The following is a 17,500-nucleotide window of genomic DNA, read 5'->3' on the forward strand; positions in this document are numbered from 1 at the left end:
AAATAAATAAATAAACCTTAAACCCAATGAGCATGTCCGCCAGAAGGTTAGCAATCTGGGAGGCTGCAATAGCTGGCTGTGAAAGGGAATGAGGCAGCAACGGAAATGGGACCAAGAGCAGGCCCATGGAAAACACACATGAGATGGTGGTGTCCCTCAGAGACCACCCACTCTGCTTCTATTGACCTTAAGAACATGGCTATGTGAGTTTCTTTCAAGCCACACAACATTTACTGAGCACTGTTAAGCTGATAGTACTGGGTTAGGCATTTTAGAAAATGAAAACAAAAAACAAATTAAAAAACCTATGTAGAAGTCAGAGGTCAGAATCAGAAGAATTAGAGCAGCACTCCCCTTGGCCATAAGGCACTTTGTGTACATTTTAAAAAGCTCCTTTCCCCAATTGTTCGTTCTGTAGCTGTGGGTACAATGTGTGTCTGATAAGCAGACTTTGGGTTAGGGAACATAACTTGACACACGGGGCTGCGATTCAGTATTATTAAAATGTCACCTTCTGTAAATGCATCCTCACAAATACCCTTGTTCCTTGTGAAGCTTTTATCTTTGATTTCACAAAGTTATTTCTATGAAAGGGAAGGATACTGTGCTCGATAATGAGCAAATATGAGGATGAGTAAGAGCTAAGAACCTTGAATAACCACTCCTTTAAGATTTGGGAATGGGAAAAGAAAGAGGGAAAACAAAAAGTCAGAGGCATAGAAAATGCTGGTAAGGACAAAAGAAATAATAGCAGAAGAAAATTTCAAGAAGGAATATATGATCAAGATTTTCTCATACCACAGACAACGTTGTTTGGGATTGGCCAGAAGAAAACCATTGGTTATTTCTGAGAGAGTCCTGAGTACAATGTTATTGTCATGAGAATGGGTGCAGAAGGGATAACAGGGGTGAAAGGTAAGAAGGAAAGGTCATAGGAAACATAGAAGTAGCCCACACCAATTTTCCAATTGTACATCACATCTATATGCAGCGTATATTATATATCTTTGAGGTCTGCTTTGTATCTCTTGAGTTTCCTCTTGCTACTGTAATGAGCTACTACAAATTTACTGGCATAAAACTATGTAAGTGTATTATTTTCTAGTTCTGGAGGTCAGAATTTTAAATGGGTTTTACTGAGCTAAATTCAAAGTGTTAGCAGGGCTGATTCCTTCTTTTTTCCCCAAATTTGAGATAAAATTAACAAAAACCATTATGTAAATTTAAGGTGCATGATTTACTATACATATATATTGTGAAGTGATTACCACAATAAGGTTAGTTAACACATCCATCACCTCACATAGTTACCTGTGTGTGTGATGAGAACATTTGAGATTTTAAGATCTACTATCTTAGCAAATTTCAACTATATAGTACAGTATTGTTAACTATAGTCACCATGCTGTACTTTGGATCTCCAGAACTCACTTATCTTATAATTGAAAGTTTGTACCCTTTGACCAACATCCCCCCATTTCTCCCAGCCCCTGATAACCACCATTCCACTCTTTCTTGGGTAAATCCAGATAACCCAGGATAATCTTATCTCAAGATCCTTAATCACATTGGCAAAGTTCTTTTTGCCATGTAAGGTAACATATTCAGTTTTCAAGAAATAAAATATGGATATTTTTGAGATCTCATTATGTTGCCTACCACATAGTTTAACTTATATCAGAAGCAGTTTCAAATTGACTTTGACTTAATTCTTATGCATCAGTTTACCTTTCAATTAAACAATATGCAAGATTAACTCATTAACTAGAAAATGAAAATAACATTTTCCACAGAGAGGTTTTACAATAGTCTGTTAATTTCTGCTAAAAGGTCTTTAAGTTAAATGTTAAAATTCTGGCTATCAAATTCATTTCATAATAGCTGGGTGGCAATAACAATAAGCTGATAGCTTTCTGCCAGTAGCAATATTTTGGTGAGCCTGTTTTTTATTGAATTTATATTTTATGTTATAGAAATCACTCTTGGCAGCATCTTGTGCTATTATTTATTTGTTTTACTGGTTTTTTTAATATAAAATATTCTAGTAAAGAGGCTACAAAGCTAGACAAGGATTTTTTCCTTTGTATATGTTTAAAATATGTACATTTTTAACCTAATACTATAAAGACATATTTGAATTTCTTAAACTATTCAGTCTATAGTTTTTTTTCTCTGTATACAGTTTTTCCTGTACAAAATTGAAGGGATAACGCAGAAAACTGTTGTGAAGGTTAAACTAGATAATGTATGTAAAACTGTAGCACAATTGCTAACCCATAATAATGTCTTCAATAAATTTTTAGCCTAATCCAAAATATATTCCATGAGATTTGCTCACAAATATTGAACCATATTTCTATAAATACTACAAATGAATATTGTAGATAGTATTTCTTCCTAAACAAACCAAACTTTAAGTATTTGGTTGCTGTATACACTAGAATAAAATTTTTAACATGAGAGTTCAATTCAAATAACTCGATTTAATTAAGAATGGAGATTTATATTATAACTATTCAGTCAGACTTCAAGTGGGTACACACAATCATAACATTAAAATTATTTTTAATTCTATCTAAAGGTGACAGTAAGTTATGAGGAAATTTTTAATTTTATATATTCAATATAGCATCTTCAAAGTTAAAATTACAGTATTCAGAAGATCAACTGAATGGAAATCTAGAAGACAGCAGCACTTTAAGAAATAAAAGTCACAGAATGAGTGGTTATAATTTGTGGCACTATTTCAAATTTCTTGCTGTAATCCTATGTTCCTATCCCTGAACCCCTTTTGGTGAAATAATGTGTCTATGTTTTCACTATTTTCTTTTTGTGAAGTTGTCAAATGATCTTCATCTTGTTTTGTGCAATTTAAGAGACTTTTATGTAACTCTTTGAGAGGCTATCACATAAGTCCAACTAGGAGAATAATTTATGAAGTTCAAAATGAATGGTCATTAGTAATACTGTCTTGCTTGAAATGAATACATAGGCTCTCTCATTTATGCCTGTAGGGTTTTAACTAGATCAAAAGAGGTAAGAAGCTTTGAAATGAGGTATTATGAATGATATCATGGGTTATATAAGATTGCTTTAATTTACATTTTTTAAAAAATATGATTGTTTAGTGAGATTAGAGAACAATGAGAAAGCATGTCTTTGAGTGTGGGCTTATCTATAACTTTCACACAAATATTTCTTTGATTGAAAACACAATTTCAGAAGTTGTAATATTATATGTCCTTAGGTTAACATCTAGTAGTCAGTCATAAGCTGTAATAAGATGCATAGTAAATANTTTTGAAAAATAATTTTCATTGATTTGGCATAAACGATTAAAAATTATTTCAGTCAAAAGAAGTCTGATTGCAATATACAAATATGGTCACAAAACTAAACTCTTCTTAGCAATAATATAATTAGTGAATGCTCATTTTTCACAGTGGACACAAAAGAATGCCAGAATATGTGAAAAGAACATGAAAACTGAACTTCAAAGGCTTAATTAAGTCACATCCCAACTCTAATAGAAATCTCATTATGGAAACCACAGTTCAGATCCTTAGTATTCTAGTCTATAAAATGGAGATTATGGTATCCAGCTTTGCTACTCTACAGTTTGGTTTTTAGGGTCAAATCACAATGTGAAAGGGCCCCAAAGTCAAGAAACTGAATTAGTTAATACAGTAGTCCCCCCTTATCTGCAGTTTTGCTTTCTGCAGCTTCAGTTACCCATGGTCAACTGCAGTCTGAACATTTTAAATGGAAAATTCCAGAAGTAAACAATTCCTAGGTTTTAAATTGTGCACCATTCTAACAGTGTGCTAACCCACTATCCCAGCCAGGACATGAGTCACCCCTTTGCCCAGTGTGTCCCTCTGTTAGTAACCATGGTATCGTAGTGCTTATCTTCAAGCAACCCTTATTTAATAATGGTCCCAATGTACAAGAGTAGCAATGCTGGCAATTCAGAAATGCCAAAGAGAAGTTGTAAAATGCTTCCTTTAAGTGAAAATGTGAAAGTTCTCTATTTAATAAGAAAAAAAAATGCATTCTGAGGTTGCTAAGATCCACAGTAAGAATGAATCTTCTACCTGTGAAATTGTGATGAAGGAAAAAGAACTGTGTGCTAGTTTTGCTCTTGCACCTCAAAATACAAAAGTTATGGCCACAGTCCATGATAAGTGCTTAGTTAAGATGGAAAAGGCATTAAATTAGTGGATGGAAGATACAAACAGAAAACATGTTCCNTAGGAACAACACTCTAAGCAGAGGAAACAACATGCATAAAGTAATGTAGAAGAGCACCTAGAGCATAATAGGTGCTCAATAAATAAGAATGAATGAATATCTTTGTGGCCCATGAGTTAAAAGGTTTTGCATATATAAGTGCTTTATTGCTAATGTTCTCTGCACATGTTTTTCTTTCAGTGCCACCGTGGGCCTTAATTGCCATAGCCATAGTTGCGGTCCTTTTAGTCCTGACCTGCTGCTTTTGTATCTGTAAGAAATGTTTGTTCAAAAAGAAAAACAAGAAGAAGGGGAAGGAAAAGGGAGGAAAGAATGCCATCAACATGAAAGATGTGAAAGACTTAGGGAAGACCATGAAAGATCAGGTAATGTATTCATTCCATATTTTTTCTTAAGATTATTTTATTGGAAATAAATAATTTATTTTATTCCAGATAAATATAGACATAAAGTTCTGAGCACATATCATTGTTGTAGAGATGCTTAGCAATCCTTTCAGTCATTAGTCAATATCCCAAAGAGCAATGGAAACTTGGTAGGGTTTTCCAGTCTCCTATGCATATTAACTAGATAAGGGCATCCCTGACCATCAGGGCCACCTCAACAGGTCCAGCATACTGCAATGATGCCTGAACATTCTGATTACATCTGTTTAGCTGGTCTTAATTGGGTTGAGGGTTTGAGAAACAGATTACGTAAAGAGGATCTGAGTGCTCTCCCTCATTGATAGGGCACCTTTCTAGCATTATCACTATTCTTAATTACTGTTCAATAACTGAGTCTTAAAGCCGTTTATCACACTTGATGACTACCGTTCCTATGTAGCCATCCAGCTCAATAATCAGTGCTCAGGAATAATGAGTTAAACAGGGGAAGGGAGAAAAGTATGAACTGATCCTAAAGAACAGGGCAGAATTTGAAGGCAAAAGTCTTATTTTCTCACTTTGGGACAATTAAAACCATAATGCAGATTACAAAAGCTATCTGTCGATTATTTTTCCAAGCCTAAGGCAGTTACTTGGATGTCCTTTACATTGTTGTCTATTTTTACTAAATTAATTGGATGGTTTGGTTCAGAATAGTTTACTATTAATAATTATAATGATTAAATGCCTCTTCATGTTTTTAGAATCACATTCATATTGGGTATTTCTAAAGGACATTTAATTCATATTTTAAAATAGACATTTTTCAAAGAAATAACATTTTTAAATACCAGTGTTTCCCTTCAAGTAATTCAAAAGTTCTATTTATTCCCAAATAGCAACATATAGGCAGTTTTATAAATTACACTTAGAGTATTCATTACTATAAAGTGAACTCTTAAATATGTGAATCTTCTTAAGAGCAATTTAATCATCTTAGTACATTTGCATGGTTTCCTAGTTAATCATACACTCAGGACATGAGCCCCTCTCTCCAGCTTGAGCTTTAAACACTTCTTCTCAAAGACACCATGATGTCTATTGACAACAATTTCACAAAGCTCATTTTTCACTTGCTTCACTTTTGTTTGGTTTCAGAGCTATAGAGTGGATGTAATACCAGCACTCATGCTCAGAGAGCATTGTCCTGAACTCAACATAAGAAAATTTTTCTGAAAATTTCTAATCACAGCCACAGAAACCCATGCACAAATGTTCAGCCACACATCTAATAAGAATTTTTCTCTTTGGTTAACTTGTTACATAGAAACTGAATTTTTAAAATCATGTCTTGTTTTATTTCAACATTTCCATAGCAAACAGGACTTGATATAGATTTCTTTAACTTTACTGAAATAAGTATAGAAACAATCTCCTAGATGGACAGCACTGAATAATTTTCACGTAAGTTTCAGCTATACATATGAAACAACAGTTTGAAAACACAATACTATCATTTCACAACTACAATAAAATTGAAATGTGGTTTTCTAGTATGCTAGAATTAAAAATTAAAATCACCGAAAATATTACATGATAACTATAGTGTTTCCTCCTAGGACAAGAAATTTGTACTTTTCTTTGTGAAATTTGTCCTATATGATGTAAGACTGTAATTTATAGAATAGTAGTGGTGTTTATTATCCCTGTTATGACCTGGATAAATGACCAAAATCTCAAAGGTAATAAAAACAGAGAATTGCAGGAAATCTTTCATTGATTACCTACTCCTTTGAATGGGCGGGGAAGAGAAAATGAGTCAAATAAGGAAATACTAAGTAGTCAGTGATGTTTTTTGTAATCTACTGTCACAACATAACGTTTAGGATTTCAACCACTCAAAAAAGTGCTTTTATTCATTTTAAGTAGATAAGTTTGTCTACCTAGGACTTTATAGATATTATTTTGATTTATAAATAATTAAATGTTCAGAATGAAATATAATTTGGACAAGTGAAAATAGGCCCGATTAGTAAACACTTATATAACAGTAGCTTATGATACTTTTTAAGGCAGATAAAAGTAGCTAATAATGGGTTCTATAATTTTATAAAGAGGAAGAATAAAGGAGCAGAACGGTATGTGCCGATTTTACGACACTATCACATTTGATATTCCAAATTCAAAGCTACATTAACACAAAGTAAAATTCTTTTTAAATATTTATATTTTCAGAGTATTGATATGAACATGGGACAGACAATATAGATAATCTATGCCTCTCATTTAAAAACAGATGGGAGAGACATTTTAGGTATGCTATCTTAAGATACAGAGGCTCTAGGGAAATCAATACATTTTTACTATTTCAACATAAAAACTCACCGATATTCAAATTTCAGTGATCATGGCAACATGTCTCTATGGTAAGATTTTTATAACCAAAGCAGGATTTTTAAATATTCTGCAATGACAACAAAAATGTCACTATAGATAGTGTACTTGTACAGCAAAGGATATATCTATTTAAGGTGTTTTTAATGCCTTAAAACTTGAGAACACTAAAAATACAGAGGGACAGTATCAACCTGGAAAGTCATAGGTCTGGAAAGGTCATTTCTCCATGGTTTTCACTAATGTGTGTAGATATTTTAATTTCTATTTCTTCCCTCTATGTCCTCCTATCTGTGTTGTGTCTCATGACTGTTCTGGACTGTCCTTTGCGGTAGGTTTCCTCTGCTCCTTAGATCCACCTAAGTCAAAGCTCGGATTTCGTGGCCTGGCAGCTGGGGCTCCACAGCTGAGGGTATACCATTCTGACACACATCAAGAGGCTGAACTAAATTGATTTTCTTTTTTTTTCCTTTTTTTTTTCTTTTTTTTTTCAAGACGAAGGGTTCTCATTTTAAATATTACTGACTAAATAGAGCATTATTAGAAAGCTCAAGTTTTTAACTGACGGTCAGAGAGAGAAAATTCAGTCCTGTGTTATGTTTTCAGGGTACCTTATCAAATCCAAATTTGGACAATTAGACTGAGAATGAACAAGTGCTCCTTCTAATGGTTGTGAACTAAGCACCTTTCGAATGTTGAAGCAAGCCAGGAGCATGCACACTAAATCTTTGAAATTGAAAACAAGGTCTGAGGTCCCTGACACAGCTTTTTCTACTGAACTCTCAGGACTGCTGGGCTTATAAGCTTTTTCCTCTGCATTTTGTTCCAGGGCAGAAGTGGGTAGGGAGAAGAAGGGGATGCTGTTCTTGAGATATTATAATAGCTACTGATTTAATAGGCCTGAATTTAACGTAATAGTACAGAAAATGTCTTGCTTAAACTCAGCCTTTGGGACAAGAATAGACTTAATCACTTCAATGACGAACAATGGCGCTGAGAAATTATCAAAAATTTAGCCTTCTTTCATGCAGCGTAATTACAAAGATGGTCCTGCTCCCTTTATTGGGGTACAACCCACTTAGAGAACAGGAGATTTAATATTTCAGCTACTTCAAATTGCACTGGGCTGAAATGTGATATGTAAATTGTCAGTTGGGCAAGAGACTTTTGAAAAAGTGTTTAATCCATGAAATGTGTTATTATGGTAGAGTAACATGCAGATTTTTCAGACAGAAATACGCATTAGTCTGCTATTATTTTTTAAAACATTAAAATCTTACAGGGAGGCAAATTATCTATGCTATAACTTTCTAAGCACATCTTCTATGACAGTGTTAAAGACTAAACACACAGATTTTCAAAGAGCAATGTGATTTCACTGCTCAAGTCCTCTAAATTAAACTCAGTAGTCTTTTCTTGTCACTGTACTACCATGTTCCTGTTAGTGAACCCCCCAAGTTAAAAGATTAATATAAATTTTTAAATAATTATGTTGTTTCCTGTCTTTGGCTCTCAGTAGATCAATATTTTACTAATCAAGGAAACATCTAAGTACAAATTAAAATTTCCAAATTAAATGGTGTATGGCTAACCAGGTTTTTAAAGGTTTCTACACTGATGTAATAATGGTAATTTTCAATTTTCTAAACTCATTGTAGACTCCTGAAATTTTTCAAGAAGCACCAAAGGGAGGCATCTCTGACTATAGCTTATCTCTCTCTTTATTAGATCTTCCCACCCAAATACATTCTATTAATATGATACCACCAAGTCTCAGTTTTTTGGGATCAAGTTGGAGTTAGCTAGGTTAGAGCCAAATAGGAAAAGCCTGTCAATTAAGGGACTGAGGGTGCCATTTTGAAGCACCACTAAGGGTCTCTGTGTTGATGGAAAAGCAAACAGAAGACCTTTCTCTCAGCAGGGGGAAGGTTTGGATAAGGACCATGCAGTCTGGGAAGTGGAGAAAGATGGGGAGGTTGGTAATAGAGCTGTGGTCTGGTGATTCTCATGCCTTTTTGAGGCCTTGCATTCAAGTTCTATAAAAATGCTCAGATTTAATTTGATTACTGACAAGAGTTAAGATTTCCTTACTTTGTCAGAGATGTAATGCAGTCTGCCAGTCATATGTCTTGATTTCTGTGAGGTTGTACACTACTCACACACATACACACCAAAGACAATGAAAATGCCATAACCAAAAACGAGGAGAGGGTATTTGTTATATATAACAACAACAGAAAGGTTGAGACCACTAAACACCAAGAGTCTCTACAAATTAGTAAGAGGCAAACAACACATTAGAAAAACAAGTAATGGCTGTAGACTGGCAGTCGCCAAAAGGAAAAAATAAAGATGATGAATATAAAGAGTTAAAACTTTTTCAACCTCATTAGTAGTTATGGAAATGTAACACTATTTTTTAATTTTGAATGATAACTATGCATTGATTTCTATTTTTTTCTAAATCTTTAAAGCAATAAGAATGTACATTCCCAGAAACAAAGCTTCTAATATTTATCATCTTCATAACCTTTGATTTTATCAGAAAAATTCTTGCACTTATTGGGAAAATATATATTTTTATATTTTTTAAAATGAGGAGCATTTGAATGTATTTTATGAAATAATGAGCTTTCTAGTATTTCAATTTATATTACACTTAAGTTTTAGGTTATAAAAAATATTCAACTAGTACAAACTGAGCTTTGAGAGTCCAGCATCATGATTTTTGTTCATTAATGCAAAATAAATTTTTATGCCAATTTCAGTTTGACAAAATTGCAAACATAACTCCTTTCACCTTTTGATATCAAATGGACCTGTAAATCAATTTAATTCAGCCTAGCTTTCTGTGGAGCTGTAATGAAAATAAAATGGTAAACTTAAACTGGAAGTGGGGTAGATTTTTCTCTAAACATGCATCTGCTGGTGGCATGTGTTTTCCCCTTTTTCCAAAACCATTATAAATGTATATGTGAAATATAGGAAATTAAAATTTTCTGAGATTCACTCAAGTATTTCTTTCATAGGAAACAAGGCAAGAAAAGGCCATGTATTTCATATAAATTACTCCGCTGCATGTAGCAATGGTGTTTTACATGATGGTTAGCTTAGATCGCTTTAACCTACATGACTGTGAAACCCAGCCTGGTTAATAGCATGTCTATCACACCTCTGAAAAAAGCAGTTTTAGCAGAGCCAAATATAATACCAAGTGACATTTTCTTTGCAACAACTTTACATTTTTTGCTTGCAATATTCTTAGGGGCTTCTTCCATTGCTTCCATGTTGCTTGCTGACTGCGGGGGGAAAAAAAAATTCCGTGCACAAATGGAATTTAAAAAATATGAAAGCAGCAAATGTGAATGTGTGTCAGACAAACTGAGATTTTCAGCATCTTAGTGCTTGCTTCTAACAGCTTGGGAGTATAACCACAGGCCCAGTTTAATTTGAATTTTGAGGAAAATTCACTTGAATTCACATATGATCTATTTCCCTACTCATAGGCCCTTAAGGATGATGACGCAGAAACCGGATTGACTGATGGGGAAGAAAAAGAAGAACCCAAAGAAGAGGAGAAATTGGGAAAACTTCAGTATTCACTGGATTATGATTTCCAGAATAACCAGGTCTGAGGAGGAAAATGTTTTCTAATTCCATTACATTTTCTGAAATTACCAAGCAGAAATTGAAGCAAGATACTTCTTGAAGCATTTTGTTTGCTGCAAGAGGAAAATGCAATTATCAAAGCTATTGATGAAATAATTTCTAAGTACAGGCAGTCCCCTACTTGCTAATTTAACTTCTGGTAATTAGAATTCACAGTATTCAACCAATTACATCTACTTATGGCACTCACAATCGGCAAGCAGAATACAAATTAACTTGAAGCAGTCAGTTAGATCCTGAGATCTCTCAGCCTGTGTCGCACCCACAGGTCCCTCCCTCATCCTGAGCTAAAACAATCTTCCTTGCATTTCATGGATTTAGATCCAAACAAGGTGAGGGGCCTTTGAGTTAGGCCACCGTTCAAGCCTAAGTTTTGAAACATAATAAGAACAGTTTTATAAGGAATCAAAGGTGGAAAATTGTAGTCCATGAATTCCAAAGGTAGGAACGCCTTATATGATAGGAGGTAAAACTTCTCATGCGAATGAGATAGCAGTTCTAGAAGAGTATAAAGACCGGAAACTTGATTTCTAGTGCCTATGGTTGCTGCCCTAAAAGTGACAAAGAACTAAGGGAGGTAACAAAACAGGCATTCCTGCTTCAATTTCTCAAAAAGCTGTGCAGTGACACCACGATAAATGATATTAGCTACCTTTTATTGACTATTATAGAGGTAGCGCAAAGGTAAATGTTAGAAATCTCTCTACATAAAAATACCTTTGAGGTTCCATGACATTGATGAATATGCCCCTTTACCTTCTGAATTGTTAAAGAAATTAAAAAGTTAGATGAGAATTGGTGAAACTAGCTGAGTTAGAGACCTGACTCGTAAGAAGCCTTAGGACATAGCCCTTCTCCAAAGAGGAGAGTTTTAAATCTCTCCCATTTGTTTTGCTTTGCTCATTTTGGGTGAGGAAGAAATGATAAATATGAAGTCAATACAATGACTACGAATGCAGCCTGTGTTAATTGTTTCGAGTTTGATGAGCAATGAATAACAAATAAATTAAAGACCAACGCTCAGCTTTGACAGCTACTGTCCAAAGTCAATAAGGCTGTGAGAGTTCTAGGCTGTTGCAGAAATTCTGGGCTTTATTTAGGAACCGACAGTTCAGATAATGTCTTCACTTTCTGAAGTTTCCAGAGGTTTCCTCACAAAGAATGTATTGATATGCTCTGGCATATTAAAAATAATTTTATTTGATCAGCTTCATTATAGCCAGAACTAGTTATTTCATAATACATTTTAGAAAGCTACATATTGGTTATAGATACGGGTTTATAGGTATGGACTTATACAGATTTATAGGTATACCATTTATAGTTAATTAAATAGGGCATTTGATACCACTTCTACCAAAATTTGATCATCAGGTCTTGGTTGACAGCAAAATTTCCTATTATTTATACATTCTAGGTAAAGTTAAGGTCAACTTATGTTCTTTTTTTTTTAAGATTTTTTTTATTGAGGAATGGGAACAGTGCTGGGGAATTGGGGGAAGGGGAACAGACAAGTTGCTGTCCTTTTGTTCTTCAGTCTAGTTGTGGAGGACGTTGCTTCACTGGCACAAGTTGGCACCATCATTGCGTTCTTCCCGGGCGAGGCAGATCAGTCGCCGGCTTCTGGACGGCCGCTCACTGGGGCTGCTGGCTGCTCACGCTGTCTGCTGGCTACACACAGTAGCCCATGGCAACCCACTGCCACAGGGGCTGCAGCCTACACCGTCACCAGCAACTCACGGCAGCCCAGCTCCAGGTTGAGCTGTTGTTCAGCATATTAGCTGTAGAGGGCAGTGTCACTGGCCCTCATATGTGGGATCCAAACCAGGGCCCTCTGGCATTCCAAGCCAGCTCTTAACCATCGCGCCACTAGGCCGGCCCTCTCAACTTATGTTATCTTAACATATAACATGTTTTCCAGAAATTTAACCTGCCTTTATATATGCATCCAATATTTTTCTCATAATTTATTCTATTTTTATATTTTCCAGTAGAAATCTAGTGATATTTCATCCTGGTTATCATAATTTTGAAACTTCTAAGTTGGCTTTGAGTACTATAAATATGATTTTATAAAGTAGCATTTTTAAGAAAATAGTAACACTACATTTTTTCCACTCAAATATAATAAAAGTGTGTTTACTGGTCCCTTTCCAGCAAACATCAAATTTATAAAAGTATTTCATTCTGAGGATCTAGAAGATTCTACCTGATGAAACTTTTTTTTAATATTATTCACTGATTTTTCTAAATGTTCTCAGCTTATTTGATTTATAAAATGATTCCTATGAGTCATGGAATATAAAGTTGGAGGAACTCCCCAGATAAGGCAGTAATCAAATATATACGTTTGTTTACCAAAACTTAAAGACAACCCTAAGTACTCTTAATTGAGATGCTTTCATGGTGGAGAGAAATGTGATACTTATCTCTCAGGCAGAAGTCAGCGGGAGTTGGAAGGGGCTGGCCAAATGACTCAGTTGGTTAAGAGCTCGCTCAAGAGTGCAAGCTCTGAGCAACAGTGTCACCGGTTTGATTCCCCACCCAAGCTGAGCTTCCGCTGAGCTGCCAACAGGTGGCAGGATGGCTCAGCTAAAAAAAAAAAAAAAAATCCAGGTCAGAGACGGGTTGAAGAAGTAATTCCACCACTTATCAACAAATTCCCAAAGTCTTTAAAAGACAGGTGACCTAGTTTTAAAAAGCTTAGGTATATTTCTAGAGCTTTCCCTACCCAAAAGAAAACTGATTGGCAAAAGTGAGGAGAAAATAGATTCTTGCTTATTCACATGCAAGCTAAAGGCAGATACCAAATACCAATTTGGCAAACCAAGAAGCAAACTGTTTGATTTCCTAATCATGTCTTTATAATGTGATGCCTATTGTAGCTATTCTTTGACCACCTGTCTGTGTTTTGTATACCTACAATCTGGTACTCTTATTACTATAGTTGCATGATGATATCACAAAGATATTGAAGCATTAAAATGAAAATATAATCATTCAGGGTATGGGTCCAGGTTAAAAATCGAGTCAATTAACAAAAATGCACTCACAAACATGGTGGGTCAATCTTTCAGGAAATGGGTGTGACTTTTGGGGGTGGGAGGTGAATAGCTTTTCCACCTTAGTGGCTAACAATTTTCAGACTCAAGTTTTCAGGTTCTGATGCAAAAAGCTATGGTGTGACTGTATTTACTGAATAGTATATACTTTGAACAACAACAAGAGAGTCTACTTTTGTTTCCCATATGAATCTCAAACAGCCTATTTGTACAAAATGGCTGATGGCAGGGCATCTAGAATAGTCCACTCACGGCTTTTGTTTTCTTGGCAAAAATATTAAAATGCCAGCCTATGCCCTCGTTCATAGCAAGACGTAGGAATGTATAATTAAGAAAACAGATTTAAAGAAAGACACAGATTTCCGCTCTATTTAAAAAACAAAGCAGGAACTTAGTCACACTTACCAATAAAAAGCCTATGTGTAATCTTCCCTTCCTTTATATGAAGCTGAAATTATGTTTCTTTGACTCCATGTCTTATATTTAAACACAGAATTTAATATATAATAATCACTTTACTGTATCGTATGTTAAAACAGAAAGTAGCCAGCACACAAGTCAAATATGATAAAAACTTGAAGATCTTATTTTTATCTCAAAATGCTACCTGATTTCTAAGCAATTTCTATTTAGCTAGTCTGATGCTTTGGTTCAGAATAAAATTTTCCTACTTTATAATTACATACTTGTGATTGTTTAACAATTTATTTCCACTTACAAATCATGCCCTAGAAAGAAAAATAATGCACAAGGGCTTTTAGTAACTGGAAAGTTATTTGATTGCAACTCTTTTGCAAATATGAATTCCATATTTAACTGTAATCAGCAACCTTTTAAAAGCCTCTTTTGTGCTTAAAATCAGGCTTCCTGGAGCCTACATCTGTCATAATTGGGTTTCTGAAGGCTATAGAGCTCGCTTCATTTGCCTTCTGTGTTCAGATTCATAAGAGAAAAAAAAATGTTTATTAAAAGCAACGAGGAAGAGGGAGAAATCACAATATGCAGCATTGTGAACAAAGCAATCTTTTCCAAAACGTCCTCACCATTCACGTGTACTGTATTCTGTTGTTCATTTCAGCTGCTGGTAGGGATTATCCAGGCTGCCGAGCTGCCCGCCTTAGACATGGGGGGCACATCAGACCCCTATGTGAAAGTGTTTCTGCTGCCTGATAAAAAGAAGAAATTTGAGACAAAAGTCCACCGAAAGACCCTTAATCCAGTCTTCAATGAGCAATTTACTTTCAAGGTATTGTTTTATACTTCCTCATAATTTTTCCTCTGTTGTTTTAGAAAACGGATCTCATCCTGACACAGTCATAGGCGTGTACATGACTTGCCCATAGGCTTGAAGTGATTCTATTCGAATATTTAAAATTCTTACATTCCATCCAGTGAGGATTCTAAATCGATCTACGTAGGATTCGGCTTGGCCATTTCAGAATAGAACGTGACTAAGATGTCATGTTCACATCTAAAAAGTGAGGTCAGCTTCAAGTGTGCAACGAGCATGAGCATTTTCCCCTCTTCTAAAATAAAGTCAAAGAAATAATGAAATTCGTTTTCTCAGATTCAAAGTTCCTGAAATAGGTAAACCCTGTTGCAATCACAGAATAAAGGAAGCTATGTTCCATTGTTTAAAAGGCACAAACGGATTGCTCTCATGGCAACCTTCTGTGTGCACAGGGCAAATTAAGCACTCTAAAACCATTCTTCTTGACCTATCAATAAAAAGAAGGTGAATATACTGTGGCTGTGCATTTACAGCATTTTCCCTTTACTCTAGGCTCTTCCCTGGTGTTCTTCATCTTTTTTTTTTTTTAATTGGGGAACAGTGTGTTTTTCCAGGACCCATCAGCTCCAAGTCAAGTAGTTGTTTCAATCTAGCTGTGAAGGGCACATCTCAGTGGCCCATGTGGGGATTGAACCGGCAACCTTGGTGTTATGAGCATTGTGCTCTAACCTACTGAGCTAACCGGCCACCCCCAGTATTCTTGATCTTGTTGAGACACCTCAGTTGACAAACAATATCAAAGAGGGATTCTGGCCATTTAATAACTCAACAGGAAAATGTGCTCTGCAGGCCTCTCTACATACCCAAGTTCCACAACTCTTGTCTAGAAGTCATGCATAAAAACAGTTCTGTTGTGGGTATCCTTAATATGTGAAAATTTTTAAAATGCATTACTTAAATCAATATTGTCTATAAAATAAAATGCATGCGGGTAAGTCTTTAGGCTGATTCAAAATCCCCCGTTCAGCAGCCAGCCTTAGAGAAAACATGAGGCTCATCTTAGCAGACATTCTAGTGTGAAACAAATAGATGAATCTGAGGCCATAAGTCATCTTCTGGAAACCTGTTTCATTGTGTCAAAGAGCAGGTTTCTATTCACTTTGATACTTGTGAGTTTTTAAAAGTCTGTAATGTGTTTGTGAGTAATCCTACTAAAAATCTACACTTTTCTGTACCGAGACAGAGTAGCAGTAAAAACGTTCTGAAAATACTCAGCTTATGAAGAGCTAACCACGATGGGCAATATACCACAGAACAGAAAATGGAAATATTAAAAGTGTTGCAAATAATAATCACAATCACTTTATTTGACTAAGTATTGCTCTTAATTTAGGTCAGCTCTTTCTAACTACAATTTAGTAAGCAGATTTTTAAGTTTTTTGAAATGATATTGTGGGGGCATTGTTTTTATTTTGAGTTATCTGTAAGATTTCTTTTAAAAATGTACTGCTAATAATTTTAATTGTAATTTCTGTGACTTAAAGAAGTATAATTATTGAAATTTTGAAATTGGCTATAAAATTGTATCAGATTCCACTTTATTTCAAGAAGGTTGATCAAACCATAAATTACTCCAAAGTACAATATATTTTAATACATTTAAGAACTATGCCATTATTTCTAGGAAACTGACACATTTATCCAGTAGATATTGTAGATTATGCATCTTGAAATGCCAATAGGCAATATGATATAGAAATGGTAGCATAATAGAGTTTAAAGAGGACTGGCTTTAAAAGTGAGTTCAAATCCATTTAACATGAACTCTATATGTCCAAACTAAATGCTTCTTTTCCCCAAAACAAACTCCCACCTAAAGGAGCTACCAATCATTCAAACAATAAAGATTTACTAAGTGCCTACTATGTGCCAACACTGTGCTAAGCACCTTCCATATATTAATTCAGCCTCAAACAGTCCTGTTATACAGACACTAGTACTATCACTATTTGATAGGTGAAAAAGCTGAGGTTTATTCACTTGCCCTAGTCCCTTCAGCTGGGAAGTGGGTAAGCTCAGGCCTGTCTGACCCCAGTTCCAGGTTTTTGACTGATGCTACCTCAGTACAATCACAAAAATAATCTAAAGAGATTTAAGAAATCAGATGACATTTCCAAGAGTTTATCCCCACTCTAAAATTTCTTATTTCTTCCTTTGAAATTCACCTGTTTGGAAGGGTTTTTGGTTTTTTTTTCCTTCTAGAATAGAAAAAGCATTGTGCCTAGTAGTTAATTATAATATTTTAATCAGATTCCAAATAGATAACTGACAGAAAATTAAAACGCTTCTGCAAAACCAAAATGTCTTGTATGTATACGGTCAAATATTCTTCCTTCTCCTTCCCTTCTTAATATACATAGTGAATTGAGAAAGGTTTGATGGCGCATAAGACAACCATTTACACTGATAAAATAGGAAGTATATGAAAATTGATCAAACCTTCAATACAAATCTAAACAATTTCTTAA

At 34.9% G+C, this 17,500-nt stretch overlaps 1 protein-coding gene across 3 annotated transcripts in view; it reads left to right on the forward strand.

Moving 5' to 3' along the window:
• Positions 1-17,500, forward strand: part of SYT1 (synaptotagmin 1) — a 550,863-nt gene that overhangs the window by 387,382 nt on the left and 145,981 nt on the right. For 2 of the 3 annotated variants that reach the window (XM_019626838.1, XM_019626837.1), the window contains 3 exons: positions 4,432-4,616; positions 10,517-10,639; positions 14,820-14,987. In XM_019626838.1, coding sequence (XP_019482383.1) covers positions 4,432-4,616; positions 10,517-10,639; positions 14,820-14,987 — 476 coding nt within the window. The remainder of the gene's footprint in view (positions 1-4,431; positions 4,617-10,516; positions 10,640-14,819; positions 14,988-17,500) is intronic. The other variant, XM_019626840.1, reaches the window with a different exon arrangement.

This window comes from Hipposideros armiger, unplaced genomic scaffold (genome assembly GCF_001890085.2).
Source record: "Hipposideros armiger isolate ML-2016 unplaced genomic scaffold, ASM189008v1 scaffold_691, whole genome shotgun sequence".
Lineage (NCBI taxonomy): Eukaryota > Metazoa > Chordata > Mammalia > Chiroptera > Hipposideridae > Hipposideros > Hipposideros armiger.